The sequence below is a fragment of the Gadus chalcogrammus genome, chromosome 5 (genome assembly GCF_026213295.1).
Source record: "Gadus chalcogrammus isolate NIFS_2021 chromosome 5, NIFS_Gcha_1.0, whole genome shotgun sequence".
Classification (NCBI taxonomy): Eukaryota; Metazoa; Chordata; class Actinopteri; order Gadiformes; family Gadidae; genus Gadus; species Gadus chalcogrammus.
The window spans coordinates 22,277,380-22,298,937 of record NC_079416.1 but is presented as its reverse complement, the minus strand read 5'-3'; the positions used below and the strand labels follow the sequence as shown (position 1 = coordinate 22,298,937).

The 21,558-nt window shown below is 42.3% G+C and overlaps 2 protein-coding genes across 10 annotated transcripts in view; one reads left to right on the top strand and one right to left on the bottom strand.

Annotated features, from left to right (window-relative positions):
- Positions 1-6,495: 6,495 nt before the first annotated feature.
- On the top strand, positions 6,496-14,026 carry LOC130383247 (B-cell receptor CD22-like). Of its 4 annotated transcripts, none has more exons than XM_056591356.1 (11): positions 6,496-6,568; positions 6,669-6,754; positions 7,786-8,172; positions 8,393-8,614; positions 9,426-9,689; positions 9,844-10,104; positions 10,291-10,545; positions 10,666-10,756; positions 10,837-10,894; positions 12,238-12,473; positions 12,584-14,026. In XM_056591356.1, exons 2-11 carry the CDS (start codon positions 6,700-6,702, stop codon positions 12,654-12,656), a joined length of 1,902 nt encoding a protein of 633 aa, XP_056447331.1. In that variant the 5' UTR covers positions 6,496-6,568; positions 6,669-6,699; the 3' UTR covers positions 12,657-14,026. The 4 variants fall into 4 exon arrangements, with proteins under 4 accessions (XP_056447331.1, XP_056447329.1, XP_056447330.1 ...); XM_056591354.1 differs by having other exon boundaries at positions 10,834-10,894; XM_056591355.1 differs by lacking the exon at positions 6,496-6,568 and having other exon boundaries at positions 6,575-6,754; positions 10,834-10,894.
- Positions 14,027-16,117: 2,091 nt separating this feature from the next.
- Positions 16,118-21,558, bottom strand: part of LOC130382752 (uncharacterized) — a 35,671-nt gene continuing 30,230 nt past the window's right edge. For all 6 annotated transcript variants that reach the window (XM_056590643.1, XM_056590640.1, XM_056590642.1 and 3 more), the window contains one exon: positions 16,118-21,329. In XM_056590643.1, coding sequence (XP_056446618.1) covers positions 16,875-21,329 — 4,455 coding nt within the window. In that variant the 3' untranslated portion in view covers positions 16,118-16,874. The remainder of the gene's footprint in view (positions 21,330-21,558) is intronic.

The window sequence follows — 21,558 nt, the reverse complement described above, 5'->3', positions numbered from 1 at the left end:
CACACACACACACACACAGATTATCTCAGCAAATACATCTGTAGACAGGGAAGTCACTCTACAGGTAACCAACCATCATCTGGTTAGTTAGTCACTCTACAGGTAACCAACCATCATGTGGGGGTCATGTTGGAATCCTCTAGTCTGATCTGGTTCAGGTTGGTTCATCATGATGCAACGATGAGTCGATTTACAAAAAATAAGAAAACATTTGCTGCTTCATCAGAAATTCTACGTTTTGGTTCATGGAACATTATTAAATGAATAGGCGTACGAAAGTATTGTTTTTATTTAATTATTTAAAAAAATACTAAATAAATACTAAATACTGTACAAAATAACTGTATTTATTATGCGCTATATTGGTCAGATAATGAAGGCACATTGAAGACATGACTTTGGACTGACTTATGATTGACTTTGTTGTTATGAGATTGTATATAATAGGATACTAAATGATGACCAGGGGAAATCAAAGCAGCACATCGCTGGACTATCGGCGTCAGGTGTAGCCTAGGTCATACCAGATTCTGCTCCACGAGCTGCTCCTCCATACCCGGGTAGACCCCCCGGTGGTACCCGGTGACCCGGTTCTCCGCCTCCCGGGAGCTGACCGGAGTCAGAGGACCGGCGTCAGACCGGAGCGTCAGCGCGTGCCGAACCCGGAGCTTCTGTCTGCGTCTCCGGTAGCAGAGCTCCGCGAGACCGCACCGCGCCGCCTCGAGCCCCTCCAGTGTGCGCGCCGGGTCCACGTCCTCCCGCGCCCGCCACGCGTCCCGCTCCTCCTCCGTCCCGCACCTCCTCACCTCGCGCGGCTCAGCGGGAGGCAGAGAAGAGGTCTCCGGTCGGACCACCGCGTCCATCCTTCTGCTGCGGACGGAATGGTTTACACAGGCGCGCGTTACCGGAGCCCACCCCGCCGCGAGGTCACTGCGGCAGAATCACGCGATGATAACAAAGCGGGAACACCGTTGGTGACCGATCCGGTTCACACCAACTTTCAGATCAGATGTGGATCCATGATGCTCGGGAGGAGCCGTCAAGTGAGGCGCGCTCACCGTGACTTCGGTTACTGAAGAACACGCACGCACGCACGAACGCACGCACGCACGCGCAAATACACCCACGACCACACACACACACACACACACACACACACACACACACACACACACACACACACACACACACACACACACACACACACACACACACACACACACACACACACACACTTATATTGCACGTAACATAAGTCTATCAATCAAATGTTTTTGACAAGCAGGACTATTGTTTTCTAATACGCGCGTGTCTCGTGACCGTTCCCCAATGACGTCATTAATCATGCACGGCTCCAGCGCAGGTAATAACGGGACAGTATGAGGTCACACAGCAGTAGGCCTACAAGCATACGGACGCGCTACAGGTTCAAGTGACAGAACAGTGCCCCCTCGTGGTCGGTTATAGTTATACTATCTGTTATAGTTTTGCTTTCAGTTATAGCTTTACTCTCAGTTATAGTTTACTATCAGTTATAGTTTACTATAGGTTACAGTTCTACTATGGGTTATAGGGTTATAGTTTTACTATCGGTTATTGTTTTACCATCGGTTATAGTTGAGCGGTTATCGTTTTACTATCGGTTATAGTTTACTATATCGGTTACAGTTTGCTATTGGTTACAGTTTACTCTCGGTTATAGTTTTACTATCGGTTATAGTTTTACAATTGGTTATAGTTTACTATCGGTTATAGTTTCACAATCTACTAGGCCTATAGTTTACTCTCTACTATAGTTTACTATCGGTTATAGTTTACTATCGGTTACAGTTTACTATCGGTTATAGTTTACTATCGGTTACAGTTTTACCATCGGTTATAGTTTACCAGCGGTTATAGTTTACTATCAGTTATAGTTTCTTCAACCTCACCTGGGCCCACCCATGAGGCTCTGGGTGTGAACACGACCTCCCTGAACGAAGCTCCCCTATTGGCCGGTGGACAGCAGGGCCTGTAAACCTGCGTTCGGGGCTGCTGCTGGAGAAGAGACTCAGAGCCCCCATTCTATGATCCAGTGGGCTCCACCACCCCCCCCTCTCCCATCTGGTTAGGGATGAAGAGTTTTTTTAACAAGGGGGAGGGGTAAGGGGAAGGGGTAAGGGGTAGAAATGGGATACGGCCTTACTTTCGAGCAGACAACGACGATACACTACTTTATGGTCCGTATACGTAGGGTGGTCACTGGGTGGTGGGCTAAGTGACATCGTCAGTCTGGTTTAACAGTCTGACGGCCTGGGGAAAGAAACTCCTCCTCATCCTCTCTGGGTTGGCCCTCAGCAGGCGGCAGCGTCTCCCTGAAGGAAGCAGGGTGAACTGACTGTTGTTGGGGTGGCTGACATCCTAGTGATCTTATATTTATATCTTATATTATGGAAGACATTTGACCAAAGACATATGACCAAAGACATATGATGGAATCTGAAAAAAGTGACCCTTTTATTTATTATTGAAATTATAACAAGAGTACTATATTTATTGGGGGACGTGGGTTTAAAAATCGGATGAATCGGATTGTTGCTTTGACGAATCCATAACTAGAGAGTGCACTGCGCAGCCCGTCCCCCACCATTTAGAAAATAATCTCCCGATTGAAATGTTATTGGTTTAATATTAAATTAATTAAATATTAAAATATATATTGCATATATATAAATATAAAATGATTTAGTTATAATATTATAAGTAGACCGTAGCTTTTTTTTTGCAGTTGATCGTATTTTATTCCTATAGCCAGGGGTGTCAAACATCCGGCCCGCCGGCCGGATCCGGCTTGTAGAGCATATATTTCCGAGCATGTAAAAAAAAAAAAGTTAACCTCTAGCCCATTCCTGTGATGAGTTATGATACTTTAAAGAAATTACCAAAATGCTCACTCCAGCCGCTAGGGGGCAGCCAAAATTAAAAAAGGAAGGAATCCCACACTTGTCCTTGTTTCACCACAATTAAGAAATGATCAAGGGTGACATCCCCATTACCAAAATGTCTTTGTCCAAAAGATTGAAAATTGAAAAAAACATTGAAAAACCAGAGAGAAAAAATTTGAGTTTTCCAGGAAAAATGGACTGAGAATTATTTATTCACAGAGGTGAATAAAAAATCTGTGCGTTTGGTATGTAATCAGCAAGTTTCAGTGTTCAAAGAATATAATTTTCTGCGCCACTATGAGAAAAATTTAACCATTTGAATGGACAACTAAGAAAAGAGGAGATAGACAAATTGTTAGTTGGTCTGATGAAACAGCAGTCTACTTTTACTTTCAGCTGCGAGGTCAGTGATGCAGCAGTGAGAGCCAGCTACCTTATCGCTCACGAGATAGTGCAAAAAAAGCAGTTGTGTTGCAAAGCACTAAAAATGGATCATGAAATGAGTGTGATTGTAAAAACTGTAAATTTCATCATAGCGCGAGGTCTGTATCATCGTCCGTTTGACCTATTCTCAGAGATAAAGACATTCAGGCTGGCGTACCATACCACACTGAAGTACGGTGGTTAAGCTGAGGTACCGTGCTCAAGCGTTTCTTTAAGCTACGAGAGGATATTGGACAGTTCATGGAGAAAAAGGGTAGCACAGTGAAGGAACTTAAATATCCGCAGTGGGTGCAGGATGTTGCCTTTATGGTGGATATTACACAGCACCTGAATAATCTTAACAGTATCTTAACTCAGTATAACGACAGCATCCGCGCATTCAAGTTAAAACTGTCACTCTGGGCGACGCAGCTATCTAGCGGTGACAACGCCCATTCCCCATGGCCAACAGCTGTGCGTGCGGCCGGACGTGATGCTGATATGGATCAATACAAAGACAAGATAACAGGATTGCCGCAGCAGTTCGAGCAGAGGTTTCAGGTCTTCAGTGAACTAGAGAAGGAATTTGCCGTTTTTCGCTCGCCATTTAGCCTTCTGACATGCCAGCTGACATCCAACTCGAGATAATTGACTTGCAGTGTGATACCAATGTGAAGGAGAAATTTGCGTCGGTGGGCTTGGGCACATTTTATCAATATCTCTTGCCAGGGTACCCCAAATTAACATTCCTGGCTGCAAAGGTTTTATCCATGTTTGGGACTCCCCATCTTTGTGAACAGGTGTTCTCTGTAATGAACCTAAATAAAACAAAGCACAGCTCAAGGTTAACAAACACACACTTGAGTGACATTGTGAAAGGTTCTGCTACTCAGGATTTGACACCGGATATCGATGCACTCGTAAAGGCTAAAAGATGCCAAGCTTCAAGAGCCAGCAGCAGCAAATAGACTGCAGTGAGAAAAAAAAGTTAATCAGCAAGTAGGCCTGGGCCTAATTCTTGTGACGCTCTTTCAGAAATGTTTGCACTATGATGAATACAGATCTTTGAAAATAAGTTTGCAGCACATCATTCTCAGCTTCAGTAGCCTAGAAAACAGTTTGATCTGATGTATCTCATTGCTCATGCACTGCTATAACTTTTATGTTCGTTTATTTTATTTATGTAGGCAAATTTACATTATCAAGGGAGGCAGTATGATAGCTTTCTTCATAGCTCCCACTTGAGTTTGTTCAGTGTGGTGAGTTGGTTCAGGTGTTACATATATATGATGTAAAAATGTATTCACTCAACTCTATAAAAATAAACCGGTTGTTAATGAATGTGAAATGCGTTTTATTTCAATTCCATTGGCTGTGAATAAATGTGTTGTGCTAATATAGATTCTTGTGATCCGTGATTATGTCGGCTACAAATGTAGGCTGAATGATAAAGCATAGTACTGAAAAACAAAGCTAATGATTTGGAGTTGACGTAGGTTATTTTGCCATTATTTTACTGGTCCGGCCCACTTGAGATCAGATGCGCTGTATGTGGCCCCTGAACCAGTGTTTGACACCCCTGTTTTAGCGTTACTGCCATCTTCCTATAGTACTAAAGGGCCATAGCACCACATAGATGAGTACCTGGGTCAATATTTGATCTCAATAAATTGAAGTAAAGATAGAGAGGTTTTCGTAGAGGTAGGGTTAGGCAAAGTCTCCAAGAAATCAATAAATCAAATGCAAACCAATTCAAGATCGACCATATCAACTTGATGAAACACAAACAGGTGGCTACCTTGAGACCCAATTACCAAAAATTGGACACATTATTTAGAACATTATTATTATCATATGAATGGCTTTAATCTATTCTCTTTAGATGTTTCAGAGCAGAAGAGCGTCAGCAGAAGAGATCCTGAAGGAATAGTTCTGCTCTCGCCTCTCAGCCCAAATGCTTTGGGTTTGATTCCAACATCCCCAATAAATAAAGTACTCATGTAATTAAATCCATAGCAATAATGTGAAAACCCCAGTCGATAATGTAACTTTTACATTAAGGCTAACTTATTTCTGATTCCATCATGTCTTTTGTCATGTGTCTTCCATAATATGTTTTCCATCATGTCTTTAATTTATGTTTAGTGTAATTGTTTTTGCTAGATAAACCCGCTGTAAAACATCAGCAGCATTGGCTAAAGTGTTGCTTTACGAATAGGCTACTATAGCATATCGGATTAGCAACAATTGTTGTGTGCGTGTCCCCTTTATACTGCTCCTGTTTTTTTATTAAATAAAAAATCTCATTCAGTTGTCTGCACGCTTTTCCTCCACCAATGTCGTCGGCCGTCTGCTCAGAGAGGTTGGAGCGAGGACTGTGAGCGTTACCGCCCGGAGGCTAGCTAGCTTGACCCGCAGGCGCGTACGGAGCTCCGAAAACGGGAGAGAGAGGGAGGGAGGGAGGGAGGGAGGGAGGAGTGCCGCCGCTCCCAAAACGCGCACTACGCGCTGCGCGTAGGGCCCCAAGTCCTGAGGGGCCCCCCAAAAAAAAAAAAAAAAAAAATTATATAAAATTTCTTACTTAAAAGATTTTGGACATTCCAATACTTGTGTGTACTGTATGTATGTTTTGGCTGTTCTGTGAACTGTGTTTACAAAGTAGATTTAACTTATGCGTTTTAATAAAATGTTAAACTGGCAGAAACCAATTTTTCTTTTCGGGGGGGGGGGGGGGGGGGGGGGGCATAAAGGAGTTATGCTTAGGGCCCCAAAATAGCTAGCAGCGGCACTGAGGGAGGGAGGATATTGGGGAAGCTTTACTATATAATTGTCTGATCATACAACTTTTATTTGTATCATCTGTACATATGCAACCATATGAGAATTAAGACTCACAACAGATTTGACAAAAGGGAAAACTATAAAACACTATGGTGCACGTGTGTGTGTGTGTGTGTGTGTGTGTGTGTGTGTGTGTGTGTGTGTGTGTGTGTGTGTGTGTGTGTGTGTGTGTGTGAAGAACATGAAGAAACTTTGTCCTATTCATTGTGGTCAAAAAATTTGATTCTATGTTAGGCCCAGTAGTTAACACCTTCTGTTCCTTCTTCTGCAAATCAGGGTGTGAGGAGGAAGGAAGTCTTTCAGTCCTGTTTTGTTTCTGTTCAGCTCACTGCATGGACTGGAACCACAGACTAGAAATCAGACCACCTTCCTCCTCTACGGTAACTTTTACCTTTTACTTATATTGTTAACCAATCTAATTCATAGAGTTTTGCTTGTGTGTATTTTTTAACATGCAGGTATGTTTAAATCTCTCCCCAGAACAAGAGAGTGAGAGAGGAGAGGACCCACCATGACTTTAAGATCAGCAGCCAGAGGATTTCTAGCTTTCCTTCTCTCAGTTCAAGGTGGGTTCATTTAGTGTGACCATTTTAACTGTTTCAATAACGTGATATCCAAGCAACTGGAACCATGAGAGGTTGAAACCAAAGCAAGGTTAGAATAATGGTAAATGGAACATTAAACATCACCGTCTAGAAAGCTGTCTTTGGTTAAACAGACCACAAGAATAGAGAGTGGTCCTCTTTGCATCGTTCAGTCATTGTAAAAAAGCACTTTGCTGCTGGTTGTTTCGAGTGAAAGTGCTGGTTTTATGAGAACAATACTCATTTGAAGTTGATGGTTGCTAGACAATCCTGAACTATTTATTGCATCGAAGTGTTCATAAAAAAAAAGTCGAAATCTACTGCTTCCCTCCCATTTAGTCTATTAATGATGATTAAAACATGGAATCTGCTGCAATGTTAGAATTCTGATTCAGTGATTCGATAGAAACTGCATTCCATCTCCTCTCCTCTCCCCTATCTCCTGCTCTCCTCTCCTTGTCCTCTCTCTTCTGCTTTTCTGCTCTCCTTTCCTTGTCTGCCCTCCTCTATTTTTTCTCCTCTCCTCTCCTCCTCCTTTTCTCTTCTCTTCTATTTTCCTTGTTTCCACTCTTCTTCCCGACTTTCTCCTCGCCACTATTCCCACGTTCTCTCCTTGGCTCCTCTCAATTCTAAAGCTTATGGTCACATTTCTCCAACAGAAGCACATAGAGTCTAGACTATAGAGCCGAGGCCCATAGAGACTAATCACAGCCTGGTAGCCTACACCACCTAATTCATTAACTGTTACAGTGTGTTATTCAGTTAATGTAATGTAGACAGTTCTGCATTTCAGCGGGGGGGGGGGTCGTGTTGAACTTGATTCCCCCCTGGCTACGTCTCTAGTGTGACTTGGTGTTCTGGAACGTTCCTCTCACAGCTCAGTGGTCAGCATGTATCTGTAGTTTTCATCTCCACCCACCAGCCTCCATCTCTTTATGTATCTTCTGATCTGTTCATCAGGTGAACCTCTGTGTCTTGCTAATTCTCAATGAGATGTGTTTGTTTCTTCACAGCGCTTCGGGGTAACGGTGACTTGAGAGTTACTTACTCATCTAGTAATGTCTGCGCTCTAAGAGGAGCGATGGTTCTTATCCACTGCACTTATGAATACCCTGTCATCGTACCGTACCGCCCTACAAGAGTCAGAACACTGTGGTTTACTGAAGGAGACAACTATCAGGCTCTTGATCTAGAACCCAATGGAGTCTCAGTCTATACAGGTCGTATTGAATACAGTTGTGGAGAGGTCGGCTGTACCGGGTCCAGATGTCATGGGACATGTGCCCTGAAAATCAGAGACCTGAGACGGAGTGACTCTGCTGTCTACAAGTTTAGGTTCACAACAAACCAACCAGGTGTTGAACATACTGGTGAACCTGGAGTGAAGTTATCTGTTACAGGTAAACTTGGATTAGCAATGAGTGTAGTGTGTGTGTGTGTGTGTGTGTGTGTGTGTGTGTGTGTGTGTGTGTGTGTGTGTGTGTGTGTGTGTGTGTGTGTGTGTGTGTGTGTGTGTGTGTGTGTGTGTGTGTGTGTGAGAGAGTGTGTTTATTGGTTCTAGAAGGTTTGTGTTACACGTTATTTTAATTATTTTGAATAATTGTATGTATTTGTTCTCAGACCCTGATCTCCAGGTGAAGGTGTCCTTTCCTTACCCTACCATTCCTACCTGGACAAAACTGGAGTGTCACAGTAGGTGTGGTCTAGCTGGGGATCCTCCCTACATCTGGTTCAGGAATGGACAGAATGCAGGACAGGGAGTGAACAACAGGGTCGTAACTCAGTTTGGAGACATCTATTCATGTGCTGTTCAAGGATTCTCTCCCCACTCTCCTTCAGTGTGTAAGTCCACTCCACAGTACACTGACATGATAACAGATGTAATGGACCCTTTAGGGTACAGAACTACATGTTACTATATGAACCAGTGTAGCGTCTGTTCTGAACGGGCCTGTTCTGAACGGGCCTGTTCTGAACGGGCCTGTTCTGGACGGGCCTGTTCTGGACGGGCCTGTTCTGAACGGGCCTCTTCTATACGGGCCTGTTCTGGACGGGCCTGTTCTGGACGGGCCTGTTCTGGACGGGCCTGTTCTGAACGGGCCTGTTCTATACGGGCCTGTTCTGAACGGGCCTGTTCTGAACGGGCCTGTTCTGAACGGGCCTGTTCTGAACGGGCCTGTTCTGAACGGGCCGATCACTTGGCCTCCCGTATTGCTGCTTGCAGCTTTCTCGAGCATCGCTCCTTTAAAATACTTCACACTCGACACGGCACTTCCTGTGTTCACAGTAATACGCCCGACACTGACATAGATCAAAGGACACACAGACATACAGAGACACTTCTAATTATTGTTAGACTAATATAATGGTTGTGTATCCAGCATGAATACACACACGCACACCACGCCCACGCCCACGCCCACGCCCACGTACACGCACACGCCCACGTACACGCCCACGCCCACGCCCACGTACACATGCATGTATGCATGCATGTATGCATGCATGTATGCATGCATGTATGCATGCATACATGCATACATACATAGATACATACATAGCCTACATACATTCCTCACTTTATCGTAGATGGACTCAAACTGCCGGCATTAATGATTAATGAATATAATTAATGAAATGTAACTGTTAACAGACGCTCCAAAGACCCCCTCAGTGACCGTGAGACCCTCTGGTGAACTAGAGGAGGGCAGCTCAGTGACTCTGAGCTGCAGCAGTGATGCTAACCCAGCAGCTAACTACACCTGGTTCAAGGTTATTAATCAGCGTTACTATAGACACATGAACCAGGGACCACAGGTCATCTTTAGAAGCATCCTGTCTACAGACTCTGGACAATACTGCTGTATAGCTCAGACTGAGCTAAGGACATCTAAATTGATCTATATATACGTGAAATGTGAGTGAAACATATATTTAACATCATATTACAGATGTTATCAAATAAATATTTGAATCTTGTCCACATTAGTCACCAGTAAATTCATTCATTATTAATACTGCCATGAATATAAATGTACATGCTGCTTTTACGTGTTTCTACGTGTCTCCAGATCGGCCCAAACACACATCTGTGTATTCAAGTCCCTCTGGTGGAATAAAGGAGGACAGTTCAGTGACTCTGAGCTGCAGCACTGATGCTAACCCAGCAGCTGACTACACCTGGTTCAAGAACAACCAACCTCTGCCCTGGGGACCAAGTCGACGTCATACCTTCCCCTCAGTCCGCCCTGAAGACAGCGGAACATACCGCTGTCACGCAGAGAACAAATATGGACAACTGAGCTCTAACTCAACATTCATGGATGTCCAGTGTGAGTTGAAAACATGTTCAATATGTAAACAACGTTTCTATATCTGGTCTTTCAAAAGACAGAGCTGTTATTCATGTATTACTGCTTGCCTGTAAACACACATGACTTACTTATTATACTGCTATAGCAGTTGCTGCTATACACGGTTTCATAACTTAAGGATGGATATTGTTATTTTATGTTCAGATGCTCCAAAGAATCTCTCAGTGACCGTGAGACCCTCTGGTGAACTAGAGGAGGGCAGTTCAGTGACTCTGAGCTGCAGCAGTGATGCCAACCCTGCAGCTAACTACACCTGGTTCAAGGAACATGCAGTCTCAGTGGAGGAATCAGGACAGACCTACACCATCACTCGTATCACTTTGGAGCATGCAGGAAACTATAGCTGCCAAGCTCATAATGCAATCGGACTTCATAATTCCACCTTTTTGTTAATTAAAGGTAATTGTTTATTCAAAAGACGCACAGAGCTTCCACACAGTCAAAGGAACACAGTTGAACAACGGCCGTCTTATGTTGCGGTTTGTAATCTGTGTTTGAAATCCTTTTCATATGTTCCAGTGACATCCTCATCATCACAGACGATGGCAGCTTTAACAACCATCGGCGTATTACTGGCCATTATTCTCCTCCTCGTCATCCTCTGGACGAGGTGAGATCGCTCTCTTTCTCGTATCCCATTCCTTAACTTCACCTGTTGCTTCTTCATCTCTCTGTTCCCTTCTTAAGAAGAAAGGGGGCCTCCAGAAAAGCATGTGGACAGGGAGGAAGGCCAGATACCGTGCTGGAGGTGAGACACACGGTGGAAGTACCCCGAGACCACAACACAAGGCTAGGAGAGACTATACTTCACTGTGTCTGTTTTTTCATAAAGAACAGTCTGAAGCTCAACCCTCGACATGGACATTTCTGAACTGGAGATAAATTAGATTATGTTTCCATTTTACGTATGAAAACAATGCCCATTTTAGTGGGAATGTGCTATAGACCCCCCAAACAGAATAAGAATAGAAGTTGGAAAAATCTGATTGCTGCTGTCATACTGATTTGACCAGAGATTGTACCTTACTGGGCGATCCTAATGCTTGTACAAGACGAGGGTCTATCTTACCTGGCGATTTTTATACAAATGTGGAAAGTCCAACAAGTTCCTCAACAAGTAGTTTCCGCCGTGAAGTTCAATTAGTTGGTTTATCAACAAAATGAGGAGCCAATGCTGTTTATTTAGTATAATTTCTATTCAAAACAAAGTTATGCCAAAGCTGAAGATAAAGATGTTGGTCTGTGGGGGAGAGAGAGGATGAGAACAGGATGAAGGAGACTATATATTTTTGATCAGCTCCTAAAGTGTAGTGGAGGGATAGAGACTGGTGTCTGGCAGGGAGACGGTCTCATCGACTGACAGTGGGGTCAGAGACAGGGCACTGGCAGGGAGGGGACGAACAGCATGAGGTAAAACCATATCTAACCATTTAAAAATGAATACAATCCTCAACAAGCCTCCATTTGAGACGTCTCACCAATCCGATGAATTCATTCCTCAACAGTGTTCATCTGGGAATAGAAACTTCATTATCAGTCTCGGATTTACAAAGTCATGTTTGCTTAAAGGGGGAGATCTAAGGTTAGACCTAGGGTAAGATCTAGGGTGAGATCTAGGGTGAGATCTAGGGTGAGATCTAGGGTGAGACCTAGGGTGAGATCCAGGGTGAGATCTAGGGTGAGATCTAAGGTCAGACCTTGGGTGAGGTCTAGGGTGAGATCTAGGGTGAGATCTAGGGTGAGATCTAGGGTGAGATCTAGGGTAAGATCTAGAGGACAAACTGGGATGTCGTGAGACTTCTGCCAGTGAGCAGAATGGGAAGATTGGTGAATTGAAGTAATTACGGTATGTGTAATTTTGTTTCTTAAAATAAAATTAAGATGATGTTCAAAGATAAAATGGTTTTAAGAGCTCAACAGATGGAGGAAAGCTTGTAGTAAGTGAGTGAGGCCTACAGCAGCCTGCATGGTGGGACCACTAGTCACTACCAAGGCTCTCTGGATGAACCAGACACACATGACCTTCAGGACTGCATCCAGGAAGTGTAAACTGTTTTCTAAATGTGCTCTGATGTCCTCAATCTCCCTCAGCCACTTCCTGGTCCCGTGTATGAGAACGTCTCAGCTCTGACCAATCGCTCGGCTCCTGCAGCACAGAGAGAACCAATAGAAGAGCAAGACGACCTTCACTATGCCAGCATCCACACCTCTCGCTCAAAGAACCAGGAAGTGCTTCGCTGTCGGGCTGGCTCTCGTGTCCAATCGGACCAGGCAGACGCAGTCTTCTACTCTGTGGTCAACATTAAAACACCCAACGCCGCCCCTGGGTAAGATTCTCTTGGTATTTCTAAAGAGGAAAATAGACTCTACGTTTTGGGACTTTATCAACCCAATGGATCTGCTTCACATGGTCACTGAATTTCTGTCTTCTTTTCAGAGAAACTGACCAGACAGAGGCGGCAGACCCTTCAGCGTTGTACAGCACTGTCAAAAAACACCCCAGAGTTTGAAACAGTTGTGGCAGCAGGATTTAATTAGTTGGACTAGGTAGAGAGTCGCATCCATTTAGTTAAACAGGACAATACGCTGGCTGCATATGGCGCTTAATTACCTGGAGTGATACATGATCTGATGAATGTTGAATTGATGTGACTTATTTACTTGATTGTGTATGTTCCTCTTGTGATGGCCCGAGCGAGGCCACATCTTATCCAGGGCCTCTTTCTCTGGTGGATGTAGCTGTGCTTCATCGCTACCACCTGCTGGTTACCAGCATGTACTGCAATTGTGAATGGATGGCTTAACGGTACCACCTGCTGGTAACCTGAATGTACTCGACCTGTGAGGGGAGCAGTGGCGTCACTAGGCAGTTTCATTCTGGGCTAAAGCCCTGAATCTTATATTTTTGAAAGAAAATTATGCCAACTTGCTTTTTCTTTTGTCTTCTTATTTTTTAGCTTGCTTACACTAGAAACAAACATGGGGATTCCAGGGGCATATCAAAATACAGTATCTAGGTGCTTCTAGATAGTCCTTCTGGCAAGAGAATCAACGGTTTAAAAACATAACCGGACTGTTTACCACCTCAAGTGCAGTGGTGGGTAGTAACGCGTTACAAGTAACGCAAATGAGTAGAAAAGTACTTTTTTCGGGTAACGAGTACTTTTCACGTTCCTTTTTTAAGTCTGTAATTTTACTGTTGCTCGAGTAAATATTTGATTTAGAATTTTACTCTTTACTCAATTACATTTTCCATTGTGCCTTCATTAAAATGAGCATTTTGATAAACATATTATCTTCGTTGACTGTAATACAAGCGTACACGTTAGCGACGCCCCCTCACTAGATTGCGATATTGTTGCGATTCCATAGCCGGGGAGACAGCTCACCGTTACGTTGGGGCTGAGGACTCGAACCAGACCATGCTATGCGTAGGCTGAATCTCAATTGCGTCAAGACAAATCTGATCCAAATCTAAAATTACTAAAATGACCCCTCTCTTCATCCCACACCACAAACATGACACACAAAATGTCGTGGAACAGAACATGGTGGCTACATCATAAGCTATAATTGCACTTTGAAAATCGTGCATTTAAAGCTTCGCCACCGGGATGCGTTGCAGCACCTGTCGCACCCCTATTTCCCATGGACCTAGCTATTTCCAGCGCCACTATTGCAGTGATGGACGCTAGTGGTGGACTTATTGATTCGTTTCCGTGATTCAGTTCGCCGCGAATCGTTCGTTCGTCCAGTCGAGTTTCCGGCAGCACTAACTCCACTGAGTCTGACTGACTCAGCCGAGAACCGTGCAATGGGGTCCATTCCATGATGCGATTTATCGCTACAGGAAACCAGGCTGAACGTACGAACCAGGCTGACCAACATACGATTTCATGAACGACTCGGCCTAGTTTCCGGTAACGGTGAATCGCATCATGGAATGCACGCCATTGCACGGTTCTCAGCTGAGTCAGTCAGACTCAGTGGAGTTAGTGCTACTGGAAACTTGTTCGTTCGTTCAGTCGAGTTTCCGGTGAATCGAATGGTGAACGAGACGACCGAACGAACGAGAGAGACGAACCGGTTCGCTTCGTTCGTCCTAAAGACTCGTTCATTCGAACCGGTTCGCAAACGAACGAGCCAACACTAATGGACGCTGATGGAGCAGCTCCCACTCCCGTGGTCAACCCCTGGGCACATCTGGCCACACTGATCCTTCCCATGGGAAGGAAGGGAGAAAACATCATTATGAAATGCTTAATGTGTCACCCTAAGCTTACCACAATATCAGCCTTCAAGAACTCTACATCCAACCTCCGCGAACATGTTGAGGTAAGTTGCATTGTTTTCAGTGGTTCTCCTCGTGCTACCTAGCGAGCTAGTCCTACCTGCATTCGTCCTAGAACAACCCTGGAAGTAAGTTGTAACTTGTTCTAGCTATCATGTTCTGGTCGTGCAACAAACTTGTTGGGGAGCTACGGTAGTTCTACCCTAGCGAACAACACTATCCACTAGGCTTGTAGGGTATCTATCAAGTTAAAGGCCCACTATGCAACTTTTTTAGCCAAAATTACATTAATTATGCTGGTTGAGAGTTATTCTGATGGTTCTGCAACCATCAGAATATGTATGCTTCCTTTCCTTTGTTTCCACGGGTGTTTTGCTGTTCATCTGCCTCGTCCCCCGGATACAGGCTGAATCCCCGAATCCAGGTTCTTGTTTATTTCGATTATTATGTTGGCCAACACTCTTACTGATTATTCTGTTCAACCTAAAATAAAACAATTATAATCTAGGGTATAATTTCTCCCAGTCAACTATAAAAAAGGTTGGATTTATGTTTATTGCAATACAAATACACCGTTTTAAAAATGTATAACCTTGTCTACACTTCATGATCATCTACTTCGGACATGGCTCCACCTATTCGCCGGCTTCTTTGAAAACAAATGCACATGGCTAGCGTAGAAGTGCATGGGGAAGGGTCGTCAACGAGTTGTTACGACAGGGTTGTAAAATATCTACTACGAAGCTGTAGGGGGCACTGTGTAGAGAAAAGTGCGTGCCAAACCAAGAAAACAGCGAAGAAATGCCACCACTTGTGTTTTCTGACAGGTGTATTCCTCGCTCTTTCGACTGAAAAATGATTTGGATTCCTCCTTATATTCCGGGTGCATTGTAATGAGTCGCTGGCTGGCTTCATGGCTTCCTTTGCTAGCACCTTGAGACGCATCACACATTCTGGTCTCCCGCTGCAGTTTTCAATTAAACCAAACTTAACTGTCATATTTCCTAAATTTATCTGATTTAGGCTCAGCTTCAGTGGTCCGACTCAAATATTTATCTATGGTCGCAAGCTCGTAGACCCTAACTAAGCTAAGCATGCCCTGACTGAAGTGCGACTTAATGTTTCACATCATATTAGAGTTTCTATTGGTCCAAAGTTAATGTGGGTGGGAATAATGGCCACCATGCTAAAGCCACACACCCCAGCTCGATCCCTCCGCTCAACTACCTCAGCTGGACGCCTGGTACCGCCATCGCTAAGAGCTAGCAAAGGCCGTTCAGCAAAGTCTCAACTTTTCTCGGTTTTGGGACCTCAGTGGTGGAACGAGCTCCCTGCCGCACTCAGGAACGCAGAGTCACTATCTTCCGAAAAAGACTCAAGACTCACCTGTTCAGATTCCACCTCGACACTGCATAGCCACCCTGCCCCTTCTGGCCACCATTATACACTGAAATTCATTGTGTTGTATTGTATTATAGTACTTAACTGTGTAGCAACTGCAGTAATTGCTATCATGGCTGTAACACGGGGAATTGATTAGCCTAGCGATTGTGGTACTTGCACTTGTTTCTATGAACATCCTTTCTGTACCGACAGCGATATATTGATGCACTTCTTATGACAAATGTACTTATTGTAAGTCACTTTGGATAAAAGCGTCTGATAAATGCCCTAAATGTAAATGTAAACTATGCTTTTCTTATGGCACAAATTATTTATTAAATTGTATCAAACAAATGCCTTACATATATCACATGAAAATACATCAACTACAATTGAGGATAAAAAGACACAATAAAGTCCAGGGCTTATTTCCATTTTGGTCCTCAACACAAAACATCATGACAAGACAAAGACAGTGTGTGAAAATCAATGAAAACATTTTTCTTAAATCAAATAAAAGAAAAAATAAATTCTGTACACACCGAAATGAAACCTGCATCGAACAGTCAGACCCATGCCGAAAAACTTCGTTACGAATACGCGTATCATTACACCCTTAAATGCATTTTTTTATTTTTTATAAAATAACCCCTGGCCTACAGAATGTATCAATATGTTCTGCAGAACAGAGACATAACATTTCAGGCCCGACAGTCCCTCTGTGAGAGTTAGCTGCCTGACGACCCTCCACGTCAAGTCTGAGCTCCACAAACACGCAAATGCACTACACGTATGTAGGCCACCTTAGAGCTTCACCCTCTTTCGCCCAGCCTTCCTCTCTTGCCTCATTTCTTGACTCTTTCTACGTTTTTGCCTTCTCTTGGATTGGCGCAGAGAATTTATTTTATCTACTTCATTCGAGTCCATCAAGTTCCCGTTCAAATTAAGCGTGTTTTTCACCTTCAAAACTGATCTGTTATCCCCCTCACTTGATGTAATAGAATGTTGTGGGTCATTTGCATTCTGATTGCATTCATTAATTAGATTTAGTTGATTAAAACTCATTTTTTTCTAAATTCACTTTTAATAACCATTTGTCTAAATCGCCTTGATTTGATTTCAAACTCTCGCACATATAATCAAAAAGATGAATCAATAATTCGAGTCGGGATGGAACGTGGATCAAATCATCATCTTGTTTTGTGATTTCGTCTGGAAAAAGTTTTTTGAGATCTTCCAAAAACCGTTTGATTTGCAATATCACATTTGAAACATTTCGGGGCATAATAACTGGTGTGATTATAAGCAGACTAATCTTTTCCAGGTCAAGAATAATTTGAACAAATGGATTGTCCTTCATAGTGTCCAATACCCATGGTAATACTGTAAGCAGAACACGTGTTTGCCCAGGAGACGGGTGGAGGTTAATATCCCATGATGACAACGTATCGCCTATCTCTAGGCAGGAGGCAGGGAAATCATGAAGATCAGCTTTGAATTTGTCAACGTCAATTTGTGCTAACAAAACGAGTTGTTCTAGCACATTCTTGATTACTAACGGGGCAATGTCCTTAAGAAAGATATCCTGAACTGTTGGCCGTTCGGGAGTAAAAGCAGGGGATTCCAATAATTGGCGCCTTATTTTGATTCTATGTCTTTTTTTAAGACTCTTGCTTAGAAACTTGGCTTCCGCCTTATACATTTTATTAAACTGTTGGATTTGTTTGTCTAATGCACCTTTTCCAGAAATATCCCAACAAAAAAGCTTGAAGTTTATATCTTTAAATTCATATCGATAATTCCTTTTGTCGGACGCAAATCTCTCCTCTTCAGGTGATTTTTCAAATATAGTAAAGTCGTGACGTTTCTTTGATGGATAGTGACTTGAATGAATTTTACTACGGCGGATAAGCTCTGGGGTGAATGATTGTTTCACCCTTTTACCCCCAGCCTCCCGCTCTTGCCTCATTTGATTCTTTCTATGTTTTTGCCTTCTCTTGGATGGGCGCACACTATTTATTTTTACTTCATTCGAGTCCATCAAGTTCCCGTTAAAATTAAGCGTGTTTTTCACATTCAAAACTGATCTGTTATCCCCCTCACTTGATGTAATAGAATGTTGTGGGTCATTTGCATTCTGATTGCATTCATTATTTAGATTTAGTTCATTAAAACACTCATTTTTTTCTAAATTCACTTTTAATAACCATTTGTCTAAATCGCCTTGATTTGATTTCAAACTCTCGCACATATAATCAAAAAGATGAATCAATAATTCGAGTCGGGATGGAACGTGGATCAAATCATCATCTTGTTTTGTGATTTCGTCTGGAAAAAGTTTTTTGAGATCTTCCAAAAACCGGTTGATTTGCAATGTCACATTTGAAACATTTCGGGGCATAATAACTGGTGTGATTATAAGCAGACTAATCTTTTCCAGGTCAACAATAATTTGAACAAATGGATTGTCCTTCATAGTGTCCAATACCCATGGTAATACTGTAAGCAGAACACGTGTTTGCCCAGGAGACGGTTGGAGGTTAATATCCCATGATGACAACGTATCGCCTATCTCTAGGCAGGAGGCAGGGAAATCATGAAGATCAGCTTTGAATTTGTCAACGTCAATTTGTGCTAACAAAACGAGTTGTTCTAGCACATACTTGATTACTAACGGGGCAATGTCCTTAAGAAAGATATCCTGAACTGTTGGCCGTTCGGGAGTAAAAGCAGGGGATTCCAATAATTGGCGCCTTATTTTGATTCTATGTCTTTTTTTAAGACTCTTGCTTAGAAACTTGGCTTCCGCCTTATACATTTTATTAAACTGTTGGATTTGTTTGTCTAATGCACCTTTTCCAGAAATATCCCAACAAAAAAGCTTGAAGTTTATATCTTTAAATTCATATCGATAATTCCTTTTGTCGGACGCAAATCTCTCCTCTTCAGGTGATTTTTCAAATATAGTAAAGTCGTGACGTTTCTTTGATGGATAGTGACTTGAATGAATTTTACTACGGCGGATAAGCTCTGGGGTGAATGATTGTTTCACCCTTTTACCCCCAGCCTCCCGCTCTTGCCTCATTTGATTCTTTCTATGTTTTTGCCTTCTCTTGGATGGGCGCACACTATTTATTTTTACCTCATTCGAGTCCATCAAGTTCCCGTTAAAATTAAGCGTGTTTTTCACATTCAAAACTGATCTGTTATCCCCCTCACTTGATGTAATAGAATGTTGTGGGTTATTTGCATTCTGATTGCATTCATTATTTAGATTTAGTTCATTAAAACACTCATTTTTTTCTAAATTCACTTTTAATAACCATTTGTCTAAATCGCCTTGATTTGATTTCAAACTCTCGCACATATAATCAAAAAGATGAATCAATAATTCGAGTCGGGATGGAACGTGGATCAAATCATCATCTTGTTTTGTGATTTCGTCTGGAAAAAGTTTTTTGAGATCTTCCAAAAACCGGTTGATTTGCAATATCACATTTGAAACATTTCGGGGCATAATAACTGGTGTGATTATAAGCAGACTAATCTTTTCCAGGTCAACAATAATTTGAACAAATGGATTGTCCTTCATAGTGTCCAATACCCATGGTAATACTGTAAGCAGAACACGTGTTTGCCCAGGAGACGGTTGGAGGTTAATATCCCATGATGACAACGTATCGCCTATCTCTAGGCAGGAGGCAGGGAAATCATGAAGATCAGCTTTGAATTTGTCAACGTCAATTTGTGCTAACAAAACGAGTTGTTCTAGCACATACTTGATTACTAACGGGGCAATGTCCTTAAGAAAGATATCCTGAACTGTTGGCCGTTCGGGAGTAAAAGCAGGGGATTCCAATAATTGGCGCCTTATTTTGATTCTATGTCTTTTTTTAAGACTCTTGCTTAGAAACTTGGCTTCCGCCTTATACATTTTATTAAACTGTTGGATTTGTTTGTCTAATGCACCTTTTCCAGAAATATCCCAACAAAAAAGCTTGAAGTTTATATCTTTAAATTCATATCGATAATTCCTTTTGTCGGACGCAAATCTCTCCTCTTCAGGTGATTTTTCAAATATAGTAAAGTCGTGACGTTTCTTTGATGGATAGTGACTTGAATGAATTTTACTACGGCGGATAAGCTCTGGGGTGAATGATTGTTTCACCCTTTTACCCCCAGCCTCCCGCTCTTGCCTCATTTGATTCTTTCTATGTTTTTGCCTTCTCTTGGATGGGCGCACACTATTTATTTTTACTTCATTCGAGTCCATCAAGTTCCCGTTAAAATTAAGCGTGTTTTTCACATTCAAAACTGATCTGTTATCCCCCTCACTTGATGTAATAGAATGTTGTGGGTTATTTGCATTCTGATTGCATTCATTATTTAGATTTAGTTCATTAAAACACTCATTTTTTTCTAAATTCACTTTTAATAACCATTTGTCTAAATCGCCTTGATTTGATTTCAAACTCTCGCACATATAATCAAAAAGATGAATCAATAATTCGAGTCGGGATGGAACGTGGATCAAATCATCATCTTGTTTTGTGATTTCGTCTGGAAAAAGTTTTTTGAGATCTTCCAAAAACCGGTTGATTTGCAATATCACATTTGAAACATTTCGGGGCATAATAACTGGTGTGATTATAAGCAGACTAATCTTTTCCAGGTCAAGAATAATTTGAACAAATGGATTGTCCTTCATAGTGTCCAATACACATGGTAATACTTTAAGCAGAACACGTGTTTGCCCAGGAGACGGTTGGAGGTTAATATCCCATGATGACAACGTATCGCCTATCTCTAGGCAGGATTCAGGGAAATCATGAAGAGCAGCTTTGAATTTGTCAACGTCAATTTGTGCTGACAAAACAAGTTGTTCTAGCACATACTTGATTACTAACGGGGCAATAACCTTAAGAAAGATATCCTGAACTGTTGGCCGTTCGGGAGTAAAAGCAGGGGATTCCAATAATTGGCGCCTTATTTTGATTCTATGTCTTTTTTTAGGACTCTCGCTGAGAAACTTACTTATGGCCTCAGATAATTTGTTCAAGAGTTGGATTTGTTTGTCTAATGTACCTTTTCCAGAAATATCCCAACAAAAAAGCTTGAAGTTTATATCTTTAAATTCATATCGATAATTATTTTTGTCAGACGCAAATCTCTCCTCTACAAGTGATTTTTCAAATAGGCCTATAGTAAAGTCGTGACGTTTCTTTGATGGATAGTGACTTGGAAGAATTTTAGTATGGCGGATAAGCTCTGGGGTGAATGATTGTTTCACACTATTGTTTCCAGATATGAGATGCAAAATACTACTTGATTTCCTCGGTCTAAACTTAAAAGGCCATTTTGCATTTATGACACATGTTAGATCTACCAAATAGTAAACCATATTCCCCCCTTCTTTTACTCCTTCACCACTTCTTTCGAAGTCATCAGGGTTCATCGATGCGGCTCCGGTCTGCTGCTGCTCAGTCACATCAGACCCATTTGACATGCTCTAAAAAAACAAGGGAGAAGTGAGCATCAATCAGGCATCATCTATTGATAACCTGAAGACACTACAGACTTCAGCTCTTTTCCTCTCCATCGTTACAAGAATCGTACCATCGATACTCAAACCCTCATGTCACTTTAGCTAGTGAAAAAAAAAGTCCACAAATTCAAATTGTCTAGTGGAATCCTGAATCCATTGTCACGATTGATTAAAAAGTAAATTGAGCAATATA

What these genes read in the sequence shown, in the direction of transcription:
- LOC130383247 (XM_056591354.1), top strand. Translation starts at nt 6,700, where the DNA reads ATGACTTTAAGATCAGCAGCCAGAGGATTTCTAGCTTTCCTTCTCTCA. An exon ending in TTTCCTTCTCTCAGTTCAAG is followed by an intron (nt 6,755 to 7,785) that starts GTGGGTTCATTT and finishes GTTTCTTCACAG; the next exon opens with CGCTTCGGGGTAACGGTGAC. An exon ending in CACCTTTTTGTTAATTAAAG is followed by an intron (nt 10,546 to 10,665) that starts GTAATTGTTTAT and finishes CATATGTTCCAG; the next exon opens with TGACATCCTCATCATCACAG.